The 27,992-nt window shown below is 39.3% G+C and overlaps 2 protein-coding genes across 4 annotated transcripts in view; one reads left to right on the top strand and one right to left on the bottom strand.

Moving 5' to 3' along the window:
• Nucleotides 1–94: 94 nt before the first annotated feature.
• NDUFAF7 (NADH:ubiquinone oxidoreductase complex assembly factor 7) lies at nucleotides 95–6,830 on the top strand. The gene is made up of 9 exons (XM_041477242.1): nucleotides 95–364; nucleotides 453–533; nucleotides 1,864–1,974; nucleotides 2,947–3,157; nucleotides 3,655–3,713; nucleotides 4,420–4,533; nucleotides 5,324–5,467; nucleotides 5,775–5,948; nucleotides 6,332–6,830. Exons 1-9 carry the CDS (start codon nucleotides 95–97, stop codon nucleotides 6,542–6,544), a joined length of 1,377 nt encoding a protein of 458 aa, XP_041333176.1. The 3' UTR covers nucleotides 6,545–6,830.
• Nucleotides 6,831–7,011: 181 nt separating this feature from the next.
• Nucleotides 7,012–27,992, bottom strand: part of PRKD3 (protein kinase D3) — a 44,147-nt gene continuing 23,166 nt past the window's right edge. For all 3 annotated transcript variants that reach the window (XM_041477241.1, XM_041477240.1, XM_041477239.1), the window contains exons 8-19: nucleotides 27,391–27,574; nucleotides 25,739–25,862; nucleotides 22,886–22,963; nucleotides 20,971–21,247; nucleotides 17,377–17,429; nucleotides 16,915–16,987; nucleotides 13,871–13,977; nucleotides 13,149–13,310; nucleotides 12,578–12,676; nucleotides 11,507–11,774; nucleotides 10,532–10,617; nucleotides 7,012–9,897 (exon numbers count right to left, since the gene is read on the bottom strand). In XM_041477241.1, the coding sequence (XP_041333175.1) occupies nucleotides 9,724–9,897; nucleotides 10,532–10,617; nucleotides 11,507–11,774; nucleotides 12,578–12,676; nucleotides 13,149–13,310; nucleotides 13,871–13,977; nucleotides 16,915–16,987; nucleotides 17,377–17,429; nucleotides 20,971–21,247; nucleotides 22,886–22,963; nucleotides 25,739–25,862; nucleotides 27,391–27,574 (1,685 nt within the window). In that variant the 3' untranslated portion in view covers nucleotides 7,012–9,723. The remainder of the gene's footprint in view (nucleotides 9,898–10,531; nucleotides 10,618–11,506; nucleotides 11,775–12,577; nucleotides 12,677–13,148; nucleotides 13,311–13,870; nucleotides 13,978–16,914; nucleotides 16,988–17,376; nucleotides 17,430–20,970; nucleotides 21,248–22,885; nucleotides 22,964–25,738; nucleotides 25,863–27,390; nucleotides 27,575–27,992) is intronic.

Here is a 27,992-nt window from a genome sequence, read left to right as displayed (position 1 = left end):
TCACGGGGGCGGCGGGCACCGGGCGGGGAGGAGGAGGAGGAGGAAGCAGAAGAAGAGGAAGAAGACCGAGGAGGAGGGGCGGGAAGCCGCTGCCATGGTGCTGCCGCTCGCGCGCCGCGCGCTCCTGGCGGGCCGCCGGCGGCTCCCCCGTCCCGGCGCCGCTCCCCGCGGTGAGCGCCGCCTCTCCCCGCTCTCCTCCCCTCCTCTCCCCGCAGCTCCGGCGGCGCGGCTCTGCTCGGGCGGCGAGGCGGAGGCGGCCGGCGGGGACAGGTCGATGCTGCGGCACCTGGCGCGCAAGCTGCGGGCCTGCGGGCCGGTCACGGTGGCCGAGTACATGCGGGAGGCGCTCACCAACCCCGGGCAGGTGCGGCGGGGCCGGGCCGGGCCGGGGGGGCTGTGCCTCGGCCCCCGCTCACCGCCGCCCCGGCCCCTGTGCCGCTTGCCCCCCGCAGGGTTACTACACGCGGCGCGGAGGCGTCGGCGAGAGCGGGGACTTCATCACCTCGCCTGAAATAAGCCAGGTGTTCGGAGAGGTAAGGCAGTTCTTAAGTTACTTCTTGTACTTCAATCACGCGGGCCTGGCTGGCTGGAATCCTGGTGGACAACTAGCCATCCATGAGCCAGCAGTGTGTCCTTGTGGCCAAGAAGGCCAATGGAATCCTTGGTCCATTAGGAAGAGCATTGCCAGCAGGTCAGGGGGGGCGATCCCAGCCCTGGTGAGGCACATCTGGAGTGCTGAGTCCAGCCCTGGCTCCTCAGGAGAAGAGACACATGGAGCCCCTGGAGTGGCTCCAGTGGAGGGTAACAAAGGTGACCGAGGCTCTGGAGCATCTCTCTGATGAGGAAAGGCTGGGGGAGCTGGGCCTGTTCAGCCTGGAGAAGAGGCACTGAGAGGGGACCCCATCAATGCCTGGGAGTATCTGAAGGGAGGTGCCAGGAGGATGGAGCCAGGCTCTGCTCGCTGGTGCCAAGCAATAGGACAGGAGGCAATGGGCAGAAACTGATGCACAGGAACTTCCACCTCAACATGAGGAAGATCTTTACTGTGCACTGGCACTCAGATTGCCCAGAAACGTTGTGGAGTTCCCCTCACTGGAGACATTCAGGAACCATCTGCACACAATCCTGTGCCAGGTACTCTAGGATGACCTAGTTGATCAGGGAGGGTGGTCCAGATGGCCCAATGTGGTCCCTTCCAGTTTCCACCCCAACTGATTTCCAAGCCAGTGTTCAGATACCTTATCAATGTCAAAATACTGGAGTAGCAATAATAAGGTTCAAGTTATTTCCCAAGAGAAAAATTGGTTTTGAGGGAGGAAAGGGGGTTTTGTTTTTGTAAAAGTCTTTTGTCTGAAACACCATCTGTGCTTAGTAACTGTTTATTTTCATACAGAACTTGCTTATAAATAAAAAGAGTTATGGTGATTCTCCAGTGTGAAACTGCTCCTCAAAAATAATCTCCAGAGTTTGGTCTGGCTCACTCTGGTTTGTATATCATTTCCAGAAGTGAAGATTGGCTAAATCCTCTTCTCAGGGATGCTTTGGTAAATGCATTATCAAGAAGGCATTTCCAAAGGCACCTGGACAGTGACCTGCATTTAGGTGAAAGTTCTTGCTCCAGCCAGAACAGACTCCTCACTTTTACTGATGGAGAGTTGCTTCTGCTGGGCTGACAGAAATCAATGACCAATGTTAATATTTAAAGACAATAATGTGATGTTATGTATCATAATTCTTCTTAACTAAAATATCAAGAGAGAATGTTGCCATGTTATCTCAGTTATTATCAGACGAAAGACAGGCGTGATTTTGCACGAGTGCTGAAGTTACTGCTGTAACCTGTGTGTTGTTTCTCACTGCCAGTTAATAGGAATATGGTACATAAGTGAATGGATGGCCATGGGCAAACCGACCTCCTTCCAGCTGGTGGAGCTGGGCCCAGGGAGGGGCACCCTCACCGAGGACATACTGCGGGTAGGTGAAACCATCCGTGTGCTGTGTTTCTGGCTGTGTTCCATAGCTACAGTGAAATCTGAAGGGAAGATGATTTGCTGTCAGGGTTTACGCTTCCCAGGTAGCCAGATCTCTTCAGTCAGGCTGGCAGCTCAGACTCTGATTAGAATGGATGAGTTTCTGGGACCAGGGCTCTCAGGTGGAAGCAGACCAGGGGCCAGCACGCTGCACAGCCACGCCTGTGACCTTCCAAACACCACTGGATAGAAGGGGAGGGCAGGAATACTCCATTGTAAATTATTTCTATGCAGGGAAACTTCATCCAAACTGAAAACCATCTAGGAAGGTGTTGCTGTGTGTAATTGAGATGGAGGCCTTAGTGGAAGGAACAGAACGGGGGAGCACAATAACACAGCATGAAATTGTGTTAATTCCTTTGGGCATTTCAAGGCCTTATTTCTTTTGAGTTAATGTTTTGTGTTCAGTCATGCCTGCATGGCTGTCTTTATAAAAATGCTGCTGATTGATAAACAAATAGCTAATGGGACTTAGCACCACATAAGAACTTTTATTCTATTTACATATGTTAATAAAAATAGTGAAATGTGGAATATCAAACACTTTTTCAAGGTGGCAGGGAAAACTGAACCATTTCTCTTCTAATGCTAGACCTTCTACAGGTCTTAGAGGAGCTGCTACTGCTCTTCCAAATTAGCATTTCATGTTGTTGTCCGTACAGCCCTGTAATGTACAGCCAACTTTTTTGAAGTGTAGCAGCTTTTATTAAGATTTATGAAGAAACTCACACTTCCTACTGGAGGAGCAAAATGCAGTGTCTCTCACTGAGATTGTTTTGTTAGTGAAAGCCAACTAAAATCTTTTATCTTGAATAGTTAATAGTGAATAGTAAATAGTGACAAGAACGGTTAATACTTAAACCTTTAATGTACAGAGCAAAAGACTGCACCTAATAGAATTCATCTGCCTTTATAGGTCTTCAAGCAGCTCGCCTCTGTTCTTAGTAAATGTGATGTCTCTGTTCATCTGGTAGAAGTGAGCCCCAAACTCAGCGAGATCCAAGCAGTGATGCTGACAGGAGGGAAGGTGCAGCCAAGCCCTGAGGACGAGTCTGCTTACATGAAAGGCATTAGCAAAACTGGAATTCCCATTTTTTGGTACAGAGACGTTCAAGATGTGCCACCAGGTAAGGAGCTTGAATGCCTCATTAAAGGGATGGTGCCCTTCCTTCACTGACAGCTTTTGACAGCAGAGGGCATCTCTGCTAGCCTTCACACTGGACAGAAAAGTAGTTACATACATATTTGTTCTTACTTTCATGAGTCTGAGGCAGGATCTTGGTTCATTTTCATCACTGCTACCTACTCTGTCTACCTTCATTTGGGGATAGCTACCCAATTTCCTATATTCTGGCTTTTTATTTTCTTGGTGGGGGAAAAAAAACCCTTTACTGGCTTTGCCTGAATCTCCTTTCACAAGATAGTGATCCAAAATTCATTGCCTGGAAGCTAGAGCTAGCTGTAGAAATGGCATCTTAAACGTATGCAAGCTGGAAGTAATTGTGTTTTTTTCACAACCACATTAACTAGCTTAATTCATTAAAAATCATTAAAATATTTTAAACTGGGAACTGCTCTGGAAATGTTAATAATTTAATGGAGTTTTTTTTTAACCTCCCCACAGGTTACAGCTTTTACCTAGCACATGAGTTCTTTGATGCCCTGCCAATACATAAGTTTCAGGTATAGCAAGATTATTATTTTAATTGTGACCATCTGCTTAAACACTTTTTCTCTTTGAGGAAGAGCAGAATTAAGGTGCCAAACTAGTCACATGCCCTGTCTCTGGTGATGAAATAATTATATCTGCATTGGACAAATAAGGCTTAATTTAGCTGAAAACTGTAAAATTAGTAATTATTTTTGAATGGAAAAACTTGAGGAAAGCTAAGGATTTCTTTCTGCTAAAATAACTCTCAAGGTTGTGGGTTTTTTTATTCCTTATACTACATTAACACAGCTTTAATTTCCACATGATTTTCTGTAATACTGCTAACAAAAGACTGAAAGGCTTTCACTTGAATAGTAATGAGAGCAGCAAAACAGAGGCTAGTTATGATTCAGAAGTAGGTAATTTATGAAAATCACCAGTGGAATGAAATCTTTCATTTTGATAAGTTAAATGTTGCACTGTCAATAGAACAATAGAAGAGGCAGCATGTTTCTTCAGAGCATTATTCATTCCCTGCAAGTATAATTAAATCTGTATTTGTTGGCTCTGCAGATGAGAGTCCACCACAAGCTTTTTCTAAAGAATGAGTAGTAGTTGTTAGCAATGTATTGTTCCTAAAACCTTTGTGAAAAGGCTTGACGTATTAGTTCAATCAACTGAACAAGATGCTGTGGTGCCTGTTGAGTGTAACATGAGTCCCTTGGGCTCGTTGAACAGCGAACGGAGAAAGGCTGGCGTGAGGTGTTGGTTGACATTGATCCAGAAGTTCCTGACCAGCTGCGTTTTGTCCTGTCGCCATCCAGGACCCCTGCAACACAAAACTTTATTCAGGTGAGGTTATGCCTACCAGAGCTCATCCTTACACCTTTATTGACTCTTTCAAGTACATTTAGTGCTTCTCAGTTACTCTGACAGCAAGAAGAGGGCTCTCAGTCTGTAAATGAATAGAGCTTAAAATTTCTGCAAGCATTTAGCTTTGTATGCTGTGAAACTACAGCACAAAAATGATCACTTGTATCAAACTTTGCAAAATAGGAGCTTGAACACACAAAATGTCTCAGCAAACCGAGGCAGCAAGTGACGGGCAGAGTTCTCCACTGTGTGTGTGGCATCACCATCTCAAGAGTGCCCTGCCTCAGCCAGGCTCTCAGCCTGCTGCAGTGTACTCAGGGCAGCTGCCTGCTCAGTGCCAGGCTGACCTTTAATGGAAAGTGGCTGTGGTTTCTTCCTGAAGTGCACTGGATACTCAGCTACAAAATTAAGTACTGGAGATTAAACAGAGCTACAAAGTCTCACAGAGCGAGGCCTCTCAGAAGGGTGGGCACAGCTGAAGCACTATTTTCCTTAAGTAAGGAAGTTTCCCCTGATACAGATATTCTTGGTAGAAAAATTTGCATTTGACTACAGGTTATTGAAGAGAGAACTGAAATCCAGCACTCAGAAAATACTAATTGAGAATGAGTGATAGCAAAAACTAGCTCAAGCTGGTATAGGTAGCCTAGAATGCACCTCCTGTACCTGCGTGTCCCAGCAGAGCAACAGCCCCAAGACACCAAATGTCAGGGATACTTGCCTTGTGCTCTGCTAATACAGGTGTTGTGGTCTTTGGACTCTGCACTAGCCAGAAGAAACAAGAGACCACGTGGAAGTGTGTCCTGAGGCCGGTGTCATTGTGCAGCGGCTGGCCTCTCGGATAGAGAAGGATGGTGGGGCTGCTCTGGTTGCAGATTACGGCCACGACGGAACCAAAACTGACACTTTCCGGGTAAGGCATTTGCCCTGTAGCAGTAAGCCAAAAGACTCTGTTATCTTTATCCTTAGGTTCTTGTGAGAAAGTTCGTAGGTGGGCATAATAGCAAAAACTGCATAAAACTGAGTAATTCCTGTTTAAACAATACCCAGAAGGGTTTCCATCAGATGGAGCGGGTAATCTGAGCTCTTGCTACATTTATCTCAAATTTTCCTTGTATAATTTGCTGTTGTCACCACTCAAAGGCACAGCTTAATTTTTGCTGGTCCCAGCTATCATAGTTGGACTACAGCTGAGTGTAATCTTCCAATTTAATTTTCAGGGTTTCCGGAATCACAAACTTCACGATGTGCTGAGTGCTCCGGGTACAGCAGACCTGACAGCAGATGTTGATTTCAGCTACCTTCGAAAGATGGCACAGGGAAAAACAGCTACATTAGGCCCTATAAAACAGAGGGAGTTTTTAAAGAACATGGGCATTGACCTCCGACTGCAGGTACAAAGTGTTCGCAGCTGTAGAGCTCTCCCAATCCACAGGCAATACTCTTTAAGCAGCACAAGAGCTTTAGTAAAAATCTTTGGGTTTAAAATGAAGTTATTCAACATAGAATGTAGGTGTGAGATCAGAGAGTTGCTTCTGCTAGATGTAAGTTGCTCCAGATCCCTGAAAATAAATTGACCATATTATATTTAGGAGCATTTAATGCAAAACTTGCATCGGTGTATGGGCTGTGGACCACCATCAGTGAGTGATCTCACCAGTTCTACCAACCATCACAGCACCGTTAAGTGAAAAGGATGCAAGAAGGGATTGCAGGTATGCAGGAATTTATAGGAATGCAGGAGGGGCTCTAACCTGCTTTTTTTTTTTTTTTTCAGGTGCTCTTGCAGAATTCAGGTGACACAGCAACTCGTGAGCAGTTACTTCACAGCTATGATATGCTGATGAATCCCGAGAAGATGGGGGACTGTTTTAATTTTTTTGCCCTGCTGCCTCACCACAGACTTGTACATCCTGACAAGAAAGATAAGGCAGAATCAAAGTCTCCCCTACCGCCTGTTGCTGGATTTAATGAACTGTTACTAAAGTAATTTCAAATACTGTCACAAAATGTGTGATGGCTGTTTCCAAATAAGCCTGGTGCAGCACGCCAGACCTCTGGACTGACCTACTCAAAGCAGTATGAGTGGAAATAAAACAATGCAAATACAGAAACCAGCACACAGAGCAGAGAATGAACAATGGTTTGGGGGTCTTATGAGAGAATAGAGTGAAATATTTACTAGTGGAATCAAAACTTGTCAGTAACAAACATGCACTAAGGATACTTCAAATGTATTCAAGCTTTGGTACTTGAATAAAATCAAGATGCCTTGACATCTCTGAAGATATTTTTATAAAGAGAATAGTGACAGGATGCACGTAAAAGGAGTTCCTGCTGGCTGAATTTCCACAGCAGGACATATTTAATAAATCCACAAACAAGAAAGTATAAACCATTTACTCCTAATAACATTTGACAGGAGAGAATTCATGTAAATAAAAAGAACGAGTCTGATAGGGAAATAAATTTTATTTTCAAGCTTACCAGAGGATATTTACAAACAATGGGGTGTATAAAAATATAAAAGTACTTGACAGTGTCATTTCGAGGCTATAAATTTTACATGAGCTTTTTTCTAGCATCACCATAGCACTACTGCTTGAATGAATGCAACTTAATTCATCTAGGGGTAAAGGTATTAAACACTGTAACCTACTGCTGTAAAAGTCTGCAGTAAAGGTAGAAAAAAGGGAATAAAAAACTCAGCTATTTTTACTACTCTAGGAATTTTACTCATAATGTAAGCCTGATTTTTTTGGTTTCTTGACTACTAGCTGCTTGTGGCTTCTCTTGTCTGGCTCCATAAGTCTGCATATGATCAGGCAATCTCCTCCAAAGGCCAACAGCATTATTTTTATTTTAATACAACTTGAAGAATAAATAGCTCATATAATATTTTGAAGCAGAGCAGACTTCATGGGGAGAGACAAAAGCCAGGCCTTCTACTTCATTATTGTCCCCTCCTTCCTCTATTCCTGTTGTGCTTTTTCAAGTGACTGAGCTGCTTTATTTCCTCCCTTACAACAACACAAACAACAAACCCACAGGTAAACCTGAAGTAACAGCTCAAGTAAAAAATCTGAAGTTTAAAACCAAACTGTATCTACATATTACAATTAGGATGGAATATAGCAATGGCTTCACTGAAATTTGGTCACTTGAGCACTGGAAGTTGAAAAACAGCACTGCTTTCCTTGCCAAGAGCGGGCAAATAGCAAACTACCACTGTCAGAGGTGATTGGTTGCAGAGATGAAAAGCAGTGCCTCTTGGAACAATCAGTCCTGAAACCCTCTCTAAACAGGGTTAAGAATCCAGAGCTCAGCCTTGCCAACACAGACACCTACGAAATGCAGTGGCAGATAGATAAAGGGCAGTGGGAAAAGAAAGAGTGGGTTAAAGACCCAGACCTACCTGTGGGCACATCCTTCTGCAGCTGCCACTGACCACTGCCAGGTCACTGCTACTGCAAGCAGCTGCCAGCTCTGAACTAACCATGTAACATTTTAGGTTTATCTAACAACTTATAAATCTGCTCACCTGTTTCCTTACCTGAATAAAAACAGTAGAAAAAAATACTTATCTACACACAAACTAAAAAAGAAAAATCTTGGTAGGAGAGAGGAGATAACCCAAAGCCTCTCACTGCCTTTTTAGTTCAAGCCTGTGTCAGTACTTTAGAAATATTTCCAACTAAGCTCCAGTTAAGTAGCTTGGCACATCAGGGATGCATACAGCCATCCAGCACCCTCCAGGAGCACAACACTGTTACCCCACAAAAAAAGGATTTCACCCTTTTCATTTTTTAAATAAGACCAAAAAACCTTCTTCCATTTGCACTTAGCATTATGGCCTCAAACTTGTTTGAAATACCATTTACTTGAACTGTCCAAGGGAATCATTTCCAAAGAACACTGCTGTTTCCCCTCTACTGTGCCACAAGTCAAATTAGTGGTTGGGAATCCTTCAGTTGAGGCACGTGCACAGTAAAAACTGAGTTAGGAGTTGCTTTTAAACTCTTCATTCAGCTCAAACAGTTCTGAGCACAGTAAAAAAGAGGATGGGAGGGGCTGCAGGTTAAGGTGGAAGGCAAAGTCCTTTCTCCTACAATCCAGCTGCCCTGGCAGAAGCAACAGCTGATGTGGTACCCACTGTTACTTCTAGGTTTTGAGCAGAGTTAACATAACAAGCTAGCAGGCTACAAACTACTCCTGATGTAAGTCCAGAGAACCTTAAAAAATTAGAAAAATATTAGAAAAATTTTAAAATCTTATTACTCAAAACGACAGAAGAAAGCTGCATGTATTTTTCCCTATTTTTCCACATCCTTCTGCTAGAAGCTGGTCTTCCAGAGTGAAAGGATATGCTACATCAAGTCTTGTGTGCTCTCTGCATTGTGTAGTTTTAAGGCAAAATGCCTTTGGTGTGTATCAATGGCGTGCCAACCTTGCACAGCAGCGCACTGTTGTGGCTTATTGCTTTGTTTAACAGACAAAATAAAAGCCTAGCACAGCTTTGACTGTCATCTCCTTAGACTGTCAGCCAGCATTTCAAGAGGAATGTAAGAAGTTATGGGGTTTTCCTTTTTTTTGGTTGCTATCTGTTAAAAGTTCAGTTAGGGCCAAGACACACATATTTAACTGTCTAAACAGCAGCAAATTATTCCTTCATCTATGAAGCTGTATTCAACTAAACCAGCACGTTTTGCTTTAGCCAAGGTATACAGTCTCTTCACCATCCACAGTTTGAGAAACAGGAGATGTATCTAAGTAACAGAAAACAGTCCTCTATGGCCTAGTAAATAGGGATTAGAAAACTATTACAAAACTCTTACTGCGTAGGCTATGAAAAAACAAAAACCTTTGAAAAACACAAACCATTCAGTCTGTACACACTACACCTCAGCAATGGCTTTGTAGCCACCCAGCTCGGTGAAATGTTACCCAACAGGGCTGTGTATCCCACTGTCTAGTAACTTCTCAGAGTTAAAGTCAGGGATGGAGAAAAGTTTGCAGACAACAGTCTATTCCCATGGCAATGCAGGATCCCTCTGTGGCTTTACGCACCAAACTATGTGTTCAGCATTTGGAAACAGCAATAGCTGTTCCACTTTCTTCAGTTTCTGCCTGAAGTATCCTTATTTGCTGCAATTTAGCATAATGAACAAATCAAGGGTCTTCTTCCATGTCATCTGGGTTGGGAGCCATAATGAAGTGCTGGGGGTACTCGAGGTTGTGTTCATAAGCGTGTTCTTTCCAGCGTGCATCGTCGCTCTCATGGGTGATGTAACGCTCTCCAATGCGTGTTTCAAATTCTCTGAGGTCAAGCCAAGTCTGATAATCCTAAGGAGTAAAAGAGATTTAAGGAAGCAGTTTTAAGAAACAGCGATAGTACATTCCCACAGATAAATTCTGCAGTTTGTGTCCATTTTTAGTGTAAATAGCCACAAGATACAACCAAAAAGATCTGTTAAAAAAAAAAAGCTCCAACATTGTCCACAAAGAATAGTTCAAAATTAAATAGACTAGTATCTAAGGTTGTGAAAGCAGCAGATAAACTCCATTCCAAACAAATCTTTTCTAAGGGGACTACAAATTACGGCACACAGCAGGCTCTGTGTCCACTTCAGCACTGAACAAACAATGTTTGTCCCCATGCTGATTTCACAGGGCTCCATGCACTCATCACTGCCCACAGTCAGGAGGGAAGCCAGGAGAGTAAACCCATGTTCTTGTCAGACAGAAACGGAAAGGTGGGAGAGGCAGTAAGACACATTTCCCTTGAGGAAAGAAGGCACTCAGATGGTCAGAACCCTGGAGCACATCAAATGTAAAGCTAAAACCAGAAATGCTCAAGCCTTCACAAATGCTTGTTAACAGAATGTAACACTTGCAGTTTTCATAAGCCTCTGAAGGATTTCAGCCAAAAAAATTATTCACCCATTATAAACATAGTGAAAAAGGCAGATGGGCTTACCTGTAACCATGGGTGACTAAGGGATTTGTCAACACTGAAACGTTTTCTCATCTTCACTTGAAGCAAATTGTTTATTAAATCAATGGCTGGCAAAGAAAAACAAAAATTATATTGTTTAAATACTAACCTCTATCATCATTCACATGCTGCAGTAGAATTTTTTTTATGTGTGACTGTATCCTACACTGAATTCCTTTAAATTTAACCAAGCTCTTGAATTTTATATTTAGCTTTGCTTATGTTAAATGTGGCTACAATATAGGTATACAGTAAGTTCCCCCTACTTTTGATGGAAACACTAAAAGCTTTACTGTGTTATTCATTAATCTTTTTCCCTACTGATTTTAGTGATTTTCAGATATGCCTAAAAAGCTTAAGCATAATCCTGTGTTCCACAATGATATAGTACTTCCACTATTGTATACTTTTGTATACATCCTTCCACATCTACCTGTGTATTAATAATGTATTAACCAAACATGATAACAACATATAACCAAAGCTGGCACTGAAGAGCTCTAGAAACCAGCTTTGTAAACTTCTAGGTATTGTTCAGACCTGACACTTAAATCCATGCTTCCTAGTGTACACACTACAATTCCAGATTCAACTTTGAGCCGTTTCTGTGATTATAGTTCAGATAAAATATACCAGCATTCAGCAAATACCCACACATGAATTAACTCCTTTGGGACTTTTGGGAAGTGTCAGATTACTCATCCCATTCATCATACATAAAATTCACATTTCTTGCTAAATCTCCTGACTCCCCTGCCCTGAAAATTATCTAAAGCATTATATTCCACAATTTATCTTTCACAAATATATTTAACTCATATTTATCTACTTTGGCATAGTCTACTAAAAAACTATCAATAATTTTCACACTCCTTCCTAAATGAACCTTGACGTTCAAGCATTTGCAAGTGTTACCTACATACACAAACATTCTAATAGCAAAAATTAATTTTTTACCTTCACTAGAAATTTCCTTCCAAGGATTTGGTGGGTACATAAATGCTGCATTTTGAATCTGATCATTGATATCCTCATCTTCATTAAATGGGAATGTGCCACTGAGGCTCACATAGACAATAACTCCTACTGACCACATGTCTAGGGAGCGGTTGTAGCCCTTGCTCCTGAGCACTTCAGGGGCGAGGTACGCAGGGGTGCCCACCACAGAGCGCCGGAAAGACTTCTCACCAATGATGCGTGCAAAGCCAAAATCACACAGCTTCACCTGCAAAAGCAGCACATTCTAAACTGAGAAACCTCTGCTTGACCTCACACCCTTTCTGCCATCACATAAACATTGTAGGCAAACAGAACAAACCCCATGTAAACCAGTCCATTAAGGTTTTAGGTTGCTGGGTTTGCAGCATACAGATCAGCCACGCTTCAGATCAAGATCTGAACTGGGCCTGCACAGACTCAGGTCTGAGGCAGTTTGTGTATTACATGGCCACAAATGTGCAAATAAGGAAAAAATATCTTTATTCCAAACCCAGCTCATTTTCAGAAGTGAATCCTCTCTCTCAAAAGGCACAGAACCAAAGTTAAAAACACACACGAATCCCAGCCAAATCACATTCCTCTTAATCATATTCTTAAAGCTGGAGGCTTCGGCTACACGGAAATCCAACAATGAGTTTTAGCTTGAGCTCAGAGCCAGCCAGCTCTTGACAGAACATCCCAGTGAAACGCATTAATAGCTGGCACATGCACCAGTGTTCAAATCTTTATGATCCTGTGTTCCTTAACTTGAACACAACAGGCACTTATGGAGATAAAAGGATCCAGATCAAGTTCAACATGTAAGCCCAAGTCAATAAGCCCTCCTCAGAGTATAAGAAAGAGCAATGCACTAAAGGCACTTAATGAGACAAGGAGAAAAAAAGAGACGACTACAATACATGCAGTTCAAGTAATTCTAGAAGTCAATTGAAAATCCCACAAGAGATTGCTTTTTAATCAGCAGTGTCAATATTGCTTTAAAAAAACCTGATGAATAGTAATGAAAAGTATTGTTTAATCTTCACTCACTTGAGGGAATGGTTCTGCTGATGCTAGTAGTACATTTTCTGGTTTTAAATCACAGTGCACAATATTCTTGAAGTGTAAATTCCTCAAAGCAACAAGTATCTACAAAATGAAAGAACACTTTCAGAATACATTCAAGCAGATCAGAAGTGTCAAAAGACACACAAACTAACCAATACAGCAATTTCTATCAACATAGTCCTCAAGAACTAACCCACATATACTGTGCAAATACTGGTTTTTTCCAGCCTACTAAGACTTGAAAACAAGCAGGTTTATTTTCCCCAACCTTCTTCCCCCCCAACATCCTGCTCTGTTTTTTGAATGCTTACTGTTTTTACATTCATCTTTAGATGTCCATAACGTTAAGTCTTGGGAAAGAAGGGCCAAAAAAATTAACGTAATTAACATTCAAAGTTATTTTCTTGTTTATTCAACTTTCCTTAGATGTGTAGCTCTCTCTGCTGTCTCTTTTAAATAACAGTACAGAACACTCCTCCTCCAAATTCTCATCCTATAATTACAAAACCCAAATCTAGCCTTTCCTCTCAAAGCAGAGGAACTGACTGCTCACCTGAGTGACCATGAACTTAGTTATTCGTTCTGGAAGTCGACTTTTCTCACTGGAAAGAATCATCTCTAGCATATCCCCATGCAGCTTTTCCATCACAACAAAGACTCGTTCTGGGGTTTCAAACATACATTCGAGGTTCACAATCCCAGGGTGGTGCAAATTCTAAAACAAAGTAGCACAGGTACATTACTAAAATAAAACTGTATGAAATAGCCTGAATTACACAGAAATGCTGACCACAAATAAAAAAAAAACAGTTAAATAGATAAAGGTGAGAAAAAAAAAAATCTGAGGAAAGAAAATAGCTCAAAACAAGTGTCAACCCATGGAACACAACAACTACTAAGGATAACTTGTTTAATACAACTTAGCTCAAATGATTAATTTTACAGTTGATGCATGTTCTGTACTCAAATTACTGAGTATAAGAATAATACTCAAAGACTGAGGAGCTAGTAGTGGAAAACAGCAGAAAATAATACTGAGGGAGTCAACATGGAGCCAAAATACATGGCTTCAGTGAGGTAGATATCATCCCCAAGTTATCAACTCTATTAAATACTCAGGAGTTCCTGCTTTTTTAAGATTCCCTCTTCCGAAAGTACTGAGAAATCACAGATGTAGATTTAAAAATCAATTCAGAACACTTACACACAATACAAAATCTCATTAATGGTCTATTTAAGACAAAACTCCAACATGATTCCAAAACACTTTTATACCTGGAGAATGGCTACTTCATTACGAAGCTGACTTTCCTGTTTAGTTGGAAACCTCATCTTGTCAATGACTTTGATAGCCACATCTCTTCCAGTCTTCCTGTGTTTTCCTGAACAGAAAGTCAGTGTCAGCCATCGTGAGATAGAAGCAATTCATAGCTATTAAACATTACGGCAGAAATTCATTTTTGGGGAAACCAGTATATTCTGTCAAGCGTACAATATCACCATATTTATATTTAGAATTGCAAATGGTATATGAGTAAAAGAAGTGATCAACCTCGACAGGAATTCTGTAGTTTAAACTTAAACCAGTTACCACTCTGCTGTCAGGTACACACACACTGACATTACATGTATTGGGTGAAGGTTTGCTTGTGTAAGGGACTTCCACATAAGCAAGTAATAACTACTCCACAGAATATTGCCTCTCCTGTAAAATCAACAACAATTCAAGGCCAAAGTGAAGACAGATCTACACACCCACTATAGTGGTTTCATACTTTTATGGGCTCCATGTGCACAGGAAATTACACACCTAATACTCTTTGGGAACATGAGAGCAAGTAGCCCAAAGAACAGCAACACATCTAACACCCAAGGCAGTCTGTTGCGATCAAAAAGCTCTAAAAGGTTGTGGTAAGAAAAGGTTGTGGAGAGAGAGATAGAAAGCTGACAGCACCACATAGTATTCCTTACTGCAACCTGCATCAGCTCCATGAGAAGCGTTCTGCAATACACAGGGAGGCTGTGTCCAGGGCGAAGTGAGGAGCTCTTAATGCTTCCCCAGCTTCTTCACAGCTGGCTTCTTTCAGTCACATCAGAGAGGTTAATGGAATCACACACTGCAAGACCTTGGAAATCTGAGACATTTAATACTAAACTACGACAGACCAGTAAGTCTGCACCAAAGAAAAGTATCTCTTCATCTGCTCAGTGAAGGGCTTGGAAGCCATTTTAGGAGAAGGGACGATACAGCTACAGTGGAAGTGTCACAGAAGGTTCTACCAGCACTGCTGTGGGGAGCCCAGCTACACCTCAGCAGCCAGCCAGCCTCCCCTGCTGCTCCCTGGTCAGCACTGGTGGCCAGGGCTTATGCAGGGCACAGGAACTGCTCCACAGCTGCTCTGCCAAGCAACTACTACACCTGCCTTTAACATCATCATGAATAAAGGGCTTATCTCCACCAGATAAAGGAAATTATATTGAAATGAAGCACAAATACAATGAATTACAAACTAGATGCAAAACACAGAAGGCAAATGCTAGATTGCTAAAGAATATAAAGCAAACCAACCTATCTAACAAAACACCTAACTACATAAGCTAGACTACAGCTAAAACTTGCCCATGAAGAGTAACAGAAAAGCAGCTTGAAAATTCCTTTTGTGAAACAAAACACAGCCAGCCAGTTTTCAGTGCAAGTTTTACATCAGTAAGAAAATGTCAAGAGTAGTTTTTTTCTGTCTCCCTTTTTTCAGATCTTTCAAAGTAATCAAAGTTTGAAAGGAAAAGCAGAGGGAAACTGTTCTCACTGATGCAGGAGTTGGATATCTATATCCTACAACTTTTGATTTGCAATTTTGAAAACGTTTGTCAAGAATAGAGGACACAAAAAATGCAACAAAAAATAAAAATGCAATCCAAACCCCACAACAATGAAAGCAACTTAATTTTTCCATTAACTGTTACCATTATTTCAGTATGACTACACAGGTGCAGATAAGCCAATATCAGAAGTTATCAGATCTAGTCTCTCCAAATACCAGCAACAATTAAGCAGTGTGTAGAGCCAGCAAAATCATAGTCTTTTATGTTGTCTTTTCACACCCTTTCAGCTTGTGATTTTATATTAAGAAGTAAGCATATCCTATATATTTTAAGCCCTTATCCAGTAAAAAAAAAAATAACCAATGAAAGCTTTTTGTAAGTGTTTATTACACTTACAAGCATTTGTAAGCATTGAATCTTGCAAAACACCAAACTGAAATTTACCTACAAGGCAATTTAGGAAAAATAAAATCCAGTCATTAAAATAAGTGTCTGCATTTGTTAATTTCTATTCATAAGAGAGGGAGGACATTTTGATTCACACTATGCTTTAAGAAATACAAAGGGGGCAAAAAACCTGACCTCTTTCAAGAGTGATGTAAAACCAGACCAAACTGCATTTCCACCAAGCAGTTTAGAAGTAATAAAGTATCTAACTACACAATTGACACACAGAAAAATCAAAGCCACAATACTTCCTGATTTGAAAGAAATTGTGACAGAAGCAGAAAGATTACCACTTGTAAATCATTACTTATGACTTTTTCTTTTTTCTTTCCAGATTTATGGTCTGTGGTTTTCTCAACACTTGAGATATAACACGAGATTAAAAAAAAAAAAAAAAAAGAGAGAGATAGAAACAGTTCATATTTCATATACTAGAAATTCAAGGCATTTCTAGTATTTTTCTTTTTTTTGTGATGACATACTAAAAACAAGTTATATGCTGCAACAGGTTTTAAAAACTAGGTGATAATACTAGATTTGAAACCTAGGGCTAACACTCTTGGCAAATAATACCTCTTTCTATTTTATCCTGCTGACAGAAATTTGTTCGCAACAATAATATGTTTGCATGCATACTGTCAAAAAATTATGTGTTTTTCTAATTGCTTTTGGCCACATCTCTCAGGTGTAATTCAAAACAGGTATAACTGACAGCAAATATATGACTTCTAATGCTGTAAAACAGTGTTAGAATTTACAATTTAAAAAATCATAAAACATGGCCAAATTGGATTGCTTTGTATTAAATGCAACACATATTCTAAACAGATTAGGATGCCAATGCAAAATTGTAAATGGAAGAATTTAATTGTAAGAAATACTGTACATAGAACTGCAGAGACATGCAGCAAAGTAATACAAACACAACTTTTAACAAGATTGACTTCACCTAGACATTCTAGATACAGCTAAGTAAGCGTGAAAAGGATAATTTTATTGAGCAGATATTCTACCTTAATAAATGCATAATGGAACATAATGCAATTTACCTCCATATACAATACCAAACTGACCAGAACCCAGCACTTCATCAGCAAATATTTGGTACACAGAGCTGATATCCTAATGCATGAAAAAAAAAACCAAATATCAGGAGTCATTAAAATGTAATGTTAAGTCATTAAAATGTTCACATTAGTTATTACTGGCTAGGTTATAATTATATTTGACATTAATCAAAATCTGTAAAAGGTACTATCATTACACTGAGGAGTGGGAAAACACAACAAACTTTTCCTGAAAAGGATCCACTGAGCTGCACCAAAAGCAGGGACACACATTCATAAAAACTAACAGCCATGGCAGACAAGTAGTTTACTTCCTGCATATAACATGGACTTCTTTACCTACAGTGCGCTGGTGCTGCTTTCTCATCCAGACACTGCTACTACCAATTACTTTGTAATACTCAGATAAATAAACATCACTGTAATACAATGCACATGACTCACCACATTCTCTTGGACCTGGCAATTTGAAACAGAGATGCTTAGAGACAATTCTTCTGCAATAAAGAAGATAAAGCCAAGTAAGTAAATAAAAAGGGCAGACTTTTTCTAAAAAGAGTGGAAAAACAGTAATCAACAAGAACTCTTTACTGACTTCTAACCCAGTATCAGTGAAATGATTTTTAGTGTTGTTTTGCAGAAACTTCATACTCTGGAACTCATTAGACAAATAACCCTAAATGTTTTGCTGGGATTATTTGTCTTTTTTTGTCCTATTCCTGATACAAAAACAGTAGAACAACACAAGTGTGTACACAATAGACAGCTGGAGAACCAAAAGCACTAGTAATTGTATCATAGTTCATTAAATGAACAATGATTTCTGGTAGCAATAAAGAAAAACACAGGCAAGAGGAGCAGGTAGATCTCTCATAGTCAAATGAACGCGGCTTCTTATCTTCTGTGGCACCAAGATATACAGAATTAATGTATAAGAAAAGAAAACAGATCAAAGAAACCAAGTAACAGAATAACTGATCCCTTCCACCGCTGTAAAGCCCATAAGATTAAAAAAAAAAAAAAAAATCTTGACCAGGATTTCATGGAAATGCTGCTTTGACAGCATTTTTTGTGAAAGCTGGCAGAGTTTAGCTCACAAACCATAACATGCTACTTTTCTTAGAGAAGATTAACAGACAAGGGGGGGCTGAAGTAACTTTCCTATAGGACATATATGAATCCCCTGCAGTCACATCATTAAACCCCCAATAGGTCAGCAGAAGTGTAGATAGCACAAGTAGAAGGAGGAATCGGATTACTCCACTTTGGCTAGTTCTGGAAGGGCATTTAGCAGACCATTTTGAGTTTGACAGGATCAGTTAGCACAGTAAGCAAATCAATCCTTGGAACATAAGGGCACATTCAGGAAGTGTAATTTCCAAGTAAATGTATCAGCTAAAGAATCCTTCAGTCTGCAGCAGACATTGACATGAACTTTTCATTACAGGAATAACATTGATGCACAAGAAGAGATATACCAAGGCAGGCAGGAAATACCCTTCTTTTTTGACTTCCATGGCCAAAGTAAAGCATCTCAGATTAACAGACATCTACCACTTGAAGTCTGTCTCTCTGAAGGCATTCCTGACCCAATTGGATGCTTTCATGTGTAACCTGGACCCTGACTTGTCAGTGGGGTTGGACTGGATGATCTCCAGAGGTCCCTTCCACCCCCAACAATTCTGTGATATTATGTTAACTTAAAGAAGAAAAAGAGCTTATTCATCTACAAGGTAGCTAGAAAACACACTATAAACTAGCAGTTTGAAAAGAGCCTTTATCATCCTAAAGAGAATTCAGAGAAAAAAGATGCCTGATTTTTGCCACCTGTGCTTTACCTCAAAGAAGAAATTTAGAGCGACAAGATAGGAACAACTACTAATTCTCAAAGACACCCTGAAGTCTGCATCTAAAATATGAACTCTGAGTCTTGCAGATGCCTACTGATTATTGACTATAGTCAAATCAGCACTGAAGTAACCGTACAGAACACAAGGGAAAACAATAAAGAAGTCAGACAAAAAAATCCTAAGGTCAACAAAAACTGCTACAAGGTAACTAGAAAATAAAAATACAGTTTTTGGAAGTTTAACAGAACACACTGAACCCTCATCCACAGATGGCTACAGAATACTAAATAACTCAGAGGTAAAGAATGAGTTATTCCTTCCAAATAAATCCATTTTTCTAGGGTCTGAAATGTGCAAGAGTAAGGGCTAAGAAGCAGTCACTTCTAAAGAAATTAGTAATGCCGCAATTCCACACAACTTCTGCAGCAGGTAAATTTCCTCTACAGCAGACAGGTCTCTTTGTTATTTTAGCTCAGAATCACCCCACAAAGAAACACCCCACCCCAAACACTAAACTAGGTACATGGTTACAAAGGATTCTTTGCCATGGGTCAGACTGGGAGAACATCCTCATTTCTAACTACCTCTGGCCACAATGGGGTATACAATAACTAGATAGTGCCTTGTGGACACTTTGATGCTACAAATTCTCTGTTGCTGCAAGTATTTCAAGCACTAGCAATGTCTTCCTCCTCCTTAAATGAAATGTCTTCCTTCCTCCTTAAATGAAAAGACCTCTTTTGGGTCTTTTCATTTAAAAGCACGTATTTGAGACTTTTTTTGAAATTAAAATCTAATTATCTTAAGGGCTCTTGAGACACATTTCATGATTCACAAAGTGTAGGAAGAAGAGGGATGAACAGACATTTTGTGGCCTTCTGAAAGTTTAAAAACCAACCTGAGTTGTCTAAAATTATGTAAATACCACTCCCCAACTCACAGTAGTTTCTTATACTCCTAGAATCCTAAACATACTAAAATACTTCCTCTCAGCATCTACCACTGCAGTTCTCTTCCCTACCAATGTCAATGGAATGTTATTATACATATCTGAAAAACTATTTGTTTTGGAAAAATCAAGTGTCTTTGCAAGTCTGTCAGCAACAGTAAGCCTTAGATGCTAGAAAGCAAAGAGAATTTTGGTGTATCTATATAGAGATATATACATACATACATATATATATATATATGAAACTAAAATTTCCGTATCAAAAGTGGCATTTTATGTATGTATAAAGGCAGGTATGAGGTACCATCTCACATGTATGTTTCTTCACTGTAATTAAGTACCAACGCCAGTACTGGCATTTCATAGTTTACTATTTCAGACCATTGCTGCATTCACAGGAAGTGCCTTTACCTCAGACTAGCATTTACATGTTCTTAACTGTTGCTGATGCAGAGTAGCCAGACATCAGAGACAAAAAAACTGATCTCAGAATCTACAAAAGAAAATTTTTCTGCAAGGAGATTAAAGAGTAGCTGGAATTTGAAAGGAAACTAAAAGTGAAAGCATAAATCTCAGTATCGAATGAGAATAAATGTTGTTGCAAGAAACACGGAGGTGTCTTAAAAGAAAGAATACAATATATAAGTTTAGGGTAGCCTTGATAATGAACATAATCCCATGCCAGATGATAAAAGGGAGGGAAGGTGCATAAAAAGAAGAACAGGGTACTTTTTATAACTACCCACAGCTTAGTAAAAGTTTTTTACATACTGATGGTATTTACATAGCAACAATAACTCCTTTTCTTCTCCTTAGCTACTGACATCTCAGAGAATTTTTAAAATATAAACATATATAGGTATTAACATGAAAAAAATCCAAGTTTGGTTCTTTCAAAATGTATGCATATAATCTATTTAGTTATGTATATTAGAAATATCTAATCTATACTCCCTTTTTACATCTGCATGTGTTCTTAGTGGTCCCACAACAAAACTCTGCATTCTGCATTCATATTGTAAATCTGATTCTTTACTACTTTCTGCTACAAAGGATTAAAGGATTTGCCCACCCTCCACAAACCTGAGGGTCACTTTTTAGAGACTCATGGAAAATTATGAACCCAATTCAGCAGATAACCAACAGACAATACTTCACTCTAAATAAGCACTGTTCCCAAAGGAATCACTACCATCAGCAGCTTCAGCATATGAACAAGAGCCTTGTCTGCCTGCTTACTGTGATCTTTTCCTTGTCCTGCAGCAGTGCAAACGCTAGGCTGAGGAGTGACTGGCATCAAGGCCTGGCGGATGGCTTTCTCCCAGCCCTGAGCTACGTCAAGTCCAACTCCAGAGGCAGCAAGAACTGGACTGTGATGAGTGCTGCCATTGTTCTCGCCCACAAAGTACACCATCGTGTCAGTGATGATCTCAAAACAGTAGGGATTGCTGCCCTGCACCACGTGTGAAAAATCTCGAGGCTGAGTCACCTGGAGAATTTCTGAAAGTGGAATCTCCTGAAGAAAGATATTAAAAATTAAAAAATGAAAATGCACATAATATTTTAATACACTAACACCCATAACTGCAAGCGTTGCAAAGAAACCAAATCAAATATATCAAAAAAACAAAACCAAAACACCAAGCTTCATAAACAAATTTGAACAGCACATGACCATTGAACACCAGGTGTTCTGAATTCCTATATACAAGCCTAGACAGATTTTCAGGCCCACCACAGTTCTCTCTATACAACTACTATTTTCTTCTCAAACTAAATTTATGTTCATCACGAGACACACCCCCACTACATGGGTAAGTGATGCACAAATAGAGAATGACCATTTTCCCCTTGCAGTTTATACAGCTTAGGCAGAAAAGAGCATGAGGGAGAGAAAGTGAAACAGTAACATTAAGGAGAGGATGCAGCTATACGCACTAATCAGTAAGCACTGCTTTGTGCATCAGAATCATTATGGGTAAATATTCTCTTTCATACAGATATTAGCAGATATTATCTGCATTCAGATATTATCCTCTACCTGGTCAGTTTAAGACCATGGTACAAGAGTATTAGAGAACAGATCTCAAGGAAGAAATGGTTTCACATTCACACTAGGTGGAGGAGGACATTCCACATCCATGGGAAGGTGCAGGTGCAGGTCACTTGCAAGAGTAGTGAACAAGCAGATAAACACCGGGCAGGAGTTTATTAGGAGGATAAGAGACAGCAGCTGATTGAGATGAAGAGCAAATAAATGTAAAGGCAAAAACTGTGAATTACTCTAACAGCCAAGACAAACAATCAGATCTAAGCAGTTAAAACAAGGGATGCAAAGGGGCAAATGAAAGGACTAAAAGCAGTGACGTAATGGAGCAACAAGCAAGGAACATATTTTACCAGCTGTGTTTTGAATGCACAGGGCAATACAAGTATCAGAGAGGTCTGAGAAGAGACTGCATTGGTCAAGATAGGGATGAAAAGGATCTGGGCAAGTTTAGCTGGGTGTACAGAGAAAAGGCTTGATCTTAGAGTTGTTATAAAGGAAGAAGTTGCAAGATTTGGACCCCCACCTAAAGGCATAAGACAAGAAAGGGAAAAGTCCTGTTTACACATTCAAATGCATTTTCTGAACATTCCACCACCAAACACAATCCTACATTGACAAAACACTAAGCTTCATTTATATAAACATAAGGCTACACAGTAAATTTTCCTGTAAATCTTACTTGAAACTTTCAGTTGTACAGTAGGGAGTAATTGAATTTGAGGAATGTTGAAATAAAACACATAAGCATGCAAACTATTCAGAGAACACAAAAATCCAAGCCTTCATTCAACTGGTGGCCAAAGAAATTCTCTGGTAATTGTGAGGAAAGCTTAATATACCAGGTAATTCAGGAGAACAGTACATGCAAAAATGTAAGGAGAGACGTACTCAAGGGAATTAGAGCAGGAGCTGCAAGCAACTTCTCAGAGTTAGTCTTGGTCCTTCTCACTTACAGGCTTTGGGCAACAATTAACCTGGTCACAGTTTTGATTCAAAAAGAGATGGGAAAATGGAGATAATACATAAACTGCTCACAGTAGACGTCATATCTATAAAGCACTGAATAAATAAAGTGAAACATAATTATTACTCATCATTAATTACCTTATAATATTTTGTTCCAGATTCATTTTGAAATAGTGTGAGGCATTTGCTGTCCAGTCTCCAGTAATGTCTTTTTCTCTACAAAATGTACAGTACAATTACATAAGGAATAAACCTCTCATATAGCTTTTGCTATCTCAGTATTTACATTAAAAAATGCTTTAAATTACTGTGATAATAATTCAAAATTAATCTACAGTAATCTTAGACTACAGAAATGAAAAAATAAACTTTGGGAATAAAGACTTTGTCTTAATTGAAGAAGAAGGTCATAAATTATTTCCAAAAACTAGCAAAAATATCACTTACCTTACAGCAAAAGCAGTGACAACAGGAGTTACCTCATATAGGAAAAAACAGTTACTAGACAGGTTTTACTCCAGGTGCATATTCTCACAAAATCTGAATTATTTAAATTTAGTGACAACTGTGGAAGTCATGCTTTCTCCCTTTATGCTCTCATACCTACATTGCAAGGGTTCAAGCACTGAACAAGCCTAAGTCCTTAATTCTTCCATCAATATAGAGGCAAAACAGACACATTATGAGATTCAAATGAAAAAAATACTTTGTGGGGGAAAAAAAAACCCACAAGACAGACTATATAGCCATTTGCTAAAAGTTCCCACCAAAAAGAAATCTCCCCCACCAAAAAACAACATGGATTAACTGTTGTATATAACTGTCTTGTAATTTAAGCAGAAGAATATTCCTCAAAACAAAGAAGCTTTTAGAAAGCTAATAGGGTTGTATGAATCAAAGTATCTGTAAGATACTTTGCTTGCACCATGCTCATATAGTTAGAAAACCACTTCTATTTTTCTGGGACAAAAACCCAAGACCCCTAACCCTAACTTAGGATGACAAAGTTTGAAATATTATTCTATTATATTTCTATTTTATAAATTTTGTCATATTAAAAGCAAAGCCTTTTTTTTTTTGCCATATTTAAGCAGAGCTTAAATCACTTCACTCCGGGAGAAGCTAAGTCAACCTACAGGAGTTATACAAAGAAAACTAGATCAAAAATGGATTTAACTAAAAGAAGTTCCCAGACAGCACCGGGACAATGGGTGAAATCAAAGGTGTAAACCCCTCCTTTTCAACATATATGCCCTTTATTAACTTGTGAATCAGGAAAGACTTTGGAGGAGAGAAATTAAGGAAAAGGCTGGTAACTTACTCAGGGGTTCAAAATCTGCCCCATACCCTACTCTGAGAAAGGATGGGACCAGGGTCAGAAAAAGAGTAAAGATGATGACACAAACTTCTCATTTTAAGGAGTGAAATATCTTGTTATCAGGGAGCACAAGAAGCACACAGATTCTGCTGTTAAAATGAACCTGTCTGGAACTGATAGGAAGCTCAGTTGTTTCAGGAATAGGAAACAGTCTGACATTGCTGAGAACGGAACGGTCAAGGGAAATAGCCGATGTTGTAATGCCCAATACGGAAGTCTCCTCCCATTAGGAAGCTCTGTGAGATCTTGTTTGGCTGACTATCCTTTGGGTCAGGATACTCCATTTGACTGGCCTTTTTCAGTTGATGTCATCAACATAGCAGCCAGACTGACAGATGAAGAAAATCAAACTAAGCAAGGTGTTTCATCAGATCACTGTCTTAAGGGGAGGTTAAAAAAAAAGTCCATGGGAAAACATACTGGTTGTACTGAAAGTTTAAATCAGAGCTGAATACCAGGTCTGCTCTGAACAGTTCTGCTAGAACTACTCACCTCTGTCTGCTACCTGGCCTTAGTTTTTCCAGAGCTAGCTGATGATAATTGTGACTTTTATGTAGTCTTGGCTGTAACCACACCTAAAATACACTAGATGCTTATTTTGGATTGCGATAAATACATCTAGGTACTAGAAAACTGTACCTTAAAGAAATGGCTTTTAAGGTAGCTCCACAAAGACTATTTACAGCAGTCAGTTTAGCTGACAATCACAAAAAGTGAAAATATTACAGTAACCTGAGCTATTATCAACCTTCAAATTGATTTAATCAGAACTTAATTAACCTTGCTTCTCTAAATTCTGTGTCCTTCAATCAGATGCCACAGAGATAAAGAATGAAAAAGTATTTCTGCTGCCTTTCACGAACAGTGTCAATATGCCATAAAGCATTATGAACTCCATGAGTTCTGGGAACTTCTTAAATTCATCCTTTTCATTCATCTACCAAAAAACAAGAGGATTCACTTCCTCCCATCAGACAATACTATGGAACCCTATTATTTTGCCTTGTCTTCCTCCTCAATATACAAAAATCAAGCAGATTGCCTACTCAATTAAGGTAGCATTATTGGTAGCACTGGCAACAAAGACACAGTCTTTTTGGGGATGCTTGCATACCCAAGGACACAGTCAAGCCACAACTCTTAGACTGAATTGCTAGAGGAATTAGGGCCTTCCATATCTACACATAACTATTTACAAACACCTAGATCATTAGAATAATACTCTCAGCCATTTCAGTACACATAATATTCTTATGATTTCCACATTTTCACAGGGTAAAATAGAAAAAGAGACAAGTATTTAGTTCAACTACTAAAGAGAAAGAAGACACAAACAAATTATTGTGAGTTACTTTCTCAGGAAAGCTGAAATACTACATATGCAATTAATTTGAGACAATGTAGAGATGCTTTTCCTTCTCAAAGAGGAGAAGGAAAAGTACTGTTCAATCACCACATGAAGAATTTTGAATAAATTACAGTTTCTCTCTGGAACCAGATTTCTTTATAATGAACATCACAGCTAAATTCCTTCAAATGATACTCTAAATCAGAAATAAAATACACTAGTTTAGAGAAATAACTTGATTTAGGAAGAAACTAAAGTAACTGACCAGGTTGTCTCTACTAGTGTAGTGGACCATCCATCCTTCTTTCACCATTGTACTGCTCTTCCTCTTTGTGTGTTTGATTGACTGTACAACTCGCATGAGAGGAATATTATTGCTTGTTGAAGGACTAAAGAGAAGATACAACAGTTTAATACGTAACAAGTTAAAATACAACAGTTCTGCAATTATACTCGTTTCACACATTTAATCCACAATTTTCAGGAACAGACACCTTTTTTCCCATACAGATTTAGTTAATGGATGAATTTGATAAGGCATCTGAGCTCCTACCAGGTCTCCTAGGGCAAGTATTGCAGTACTTAATGAACAGAGAAGAAACACACTGGACTGAGGACACCTACAGAAATTATCCTCTTTCAAAACAATCTGCTGAGACTGCTCGTCTTTTATGCCATTTTACACCACAGAAATATAATTAACATCAGCATAATTAGCATTTCTTCTTCTCTATGTAAGTTAATTATGCTGCTTCATAATACTGTTGTTAATGAAGGCCCCTACCAAAGCAAACTTTCAACTTACAAAAACATAAACTGGGGTGTGTTAAATCATAATTGCACTAGAAAATTCTATCAATGCTAAGGTATATTAACTGCCCTGCAGACAAACGTTTGATAATCTCTAATATTCTGAGAGAGCCATAAATTAAACATACAGATTTTAATAGCACTGAAAATGAAGCTAACCACCGAGCTGCCTGCCTAACACCAGAGCTCTACATGTGGCACTAATAGAAACATCTGTAAACACATATCGTGAGGTAGTTTCAAAACAAAAAATGTAAGGATGCTTTAACATGGCCTGTTGTTACACTACAGAATTGGCTACAGGATGCTGTCATGCCAGAAACTTGAATTGGTTCAATCTGATTAGAAATAAATGGAAAAATCCTACTTAGAGGTAGATGTTGCTTCCCACTCAGGAGATCCTTGAGCTATAAATCACTGAAAGTTGGGAAGTATCATTATATGCTCTCCCTCACAAATTTTCTATTAAGCCCTGAGCTACAGCGATGTTTAGTTTGATCAAATACAACTGCGCTTATCTTATTAAGAATGACTAAGAAAATCAAGATGACACTACTCAGAATAACAGAGAAATAAAAATATCAAATTTGATTTAAAGAACTATGTTAACAGTTATTGGATAAAAGACTTCAGAAATACCACTTTCAAGATAAATAAAGCAAACTATTGCCTAACATGCATAGACTATGATGCCAATATTAAAATATCCCAACCAATGCTGTTTAAATCCACACATATATAACAGTAACTAAATTAGGATCATATCACAGAGACCTTAACTACACATTAGCTTTGTTAAGCTCTAAGTTTTATCCTGCTTTAATAATCTGGTTGTATTTCTTCAATAACTGTCATAGCATAACAATTTTTCCAATTAGAAGAGGCTGTATTCTTTTAGTTTATTTATGCTTCAGATTTTCTTGAGATAGGAGAACTTTACAAAGTATTTTCAAGCTAAAAAAAAAAAAAAACAAAACAAACAAACCACAAAACTCCACACAAGGGGAAAATACACTTTCAGCAACAAAACTGAGCTAATTGGAAACATTTTACTCACAATATTGAGCAACACATATCCTGAGCAAAGAAATCCATCCTGTAACTTACCTGATTGTTTTGACAGCTTCCTCATCTTTGTCTGCATCGAGGTCAGATGGATCCATAAAAAAGATTTTGTCCTCTGGAGGAGAGGGCTCTTCGGCATCATCTAGAACTCGACTACCGTCACTGTTCATTTCACTGCTATCAACTTCCATTGGCATATCCAAGTCCTGGCCTGGGCTAGCAGGTTCTGGAAACAACACAAGTCAGACATTATTTCAAACACACAACTAAAAAAAATAAATAAAATCCTCCAAAACACACCTTTTTTTTTCAGTTCACTCTTACGGAAATAAACATAAAACTACAATCACAATATACAAAGTCTTGACACTTCTGCTGTAAGCAGAGCATGCTAATGAACATTATCAATTTCATTTTGCTAAATTCCAAGGCAAGAGAGACCCAACTAAAACACAAACCATACTGAAACAGAGTGAAAAGCCTAAAGTCTATACCTAAATCTCATTAAGTAATTCTGTTCCACAAGTAATCAGGACAAAGTAACCTTTCGATGGCTAGAGATGACCCAGAGAATTATTTCTGTGCAAATGAAATTCTCCATTAACAGCAACCCAACTCTGCTCCCCCTGCTTGTGTAGTCCATA

Source organism: Pyrgilauda ruficollis, unplaced genomic scaffold (genome assembly GCF_017590135.1).
Source record: "Pyrgilauda ruficollis isolate IOZ18807 unplaced genomic scaffold, ASM1759013v1 scaffold4, whole genome shotgun sequence".
NCBI lineage: Eukaryota > Metazoa > Chordata > Aves > Passeriformes > Passeridae > Pyrgilauda > Pyrgilauda ruficollis.
The sequence above is the reverse complement of the archived record's forward strand: the minus strand, read 5'-3'. Positions and strand labels throughout refer to the sequence as shown.

Bases quoted from the DNA above. Each gene is read 5' to 3' on its own strand.
- NDUFAF7 (XM_041477242.1), top strand. From the start codon at position 95: ATGGTGCTGCCGCTCGCGCGCCGCGCGCTCCTGGCGGGCCGCCGGCGG. The intron at 365-452 runs GTGCGGCGGGGC...TGCCCCCCGCAG, and splicing joins CGCTCACCAACCCCGGGCAG to GGTTACTACACGCGGCGCGG. The intron at 3,158-3,654 runs GTAAGGAGCTTG...ACCTCCCCACAG, and splicing joins CGTTCAAGATGTGCCACCAG to GTTACAGCTTTTACCTAGCA.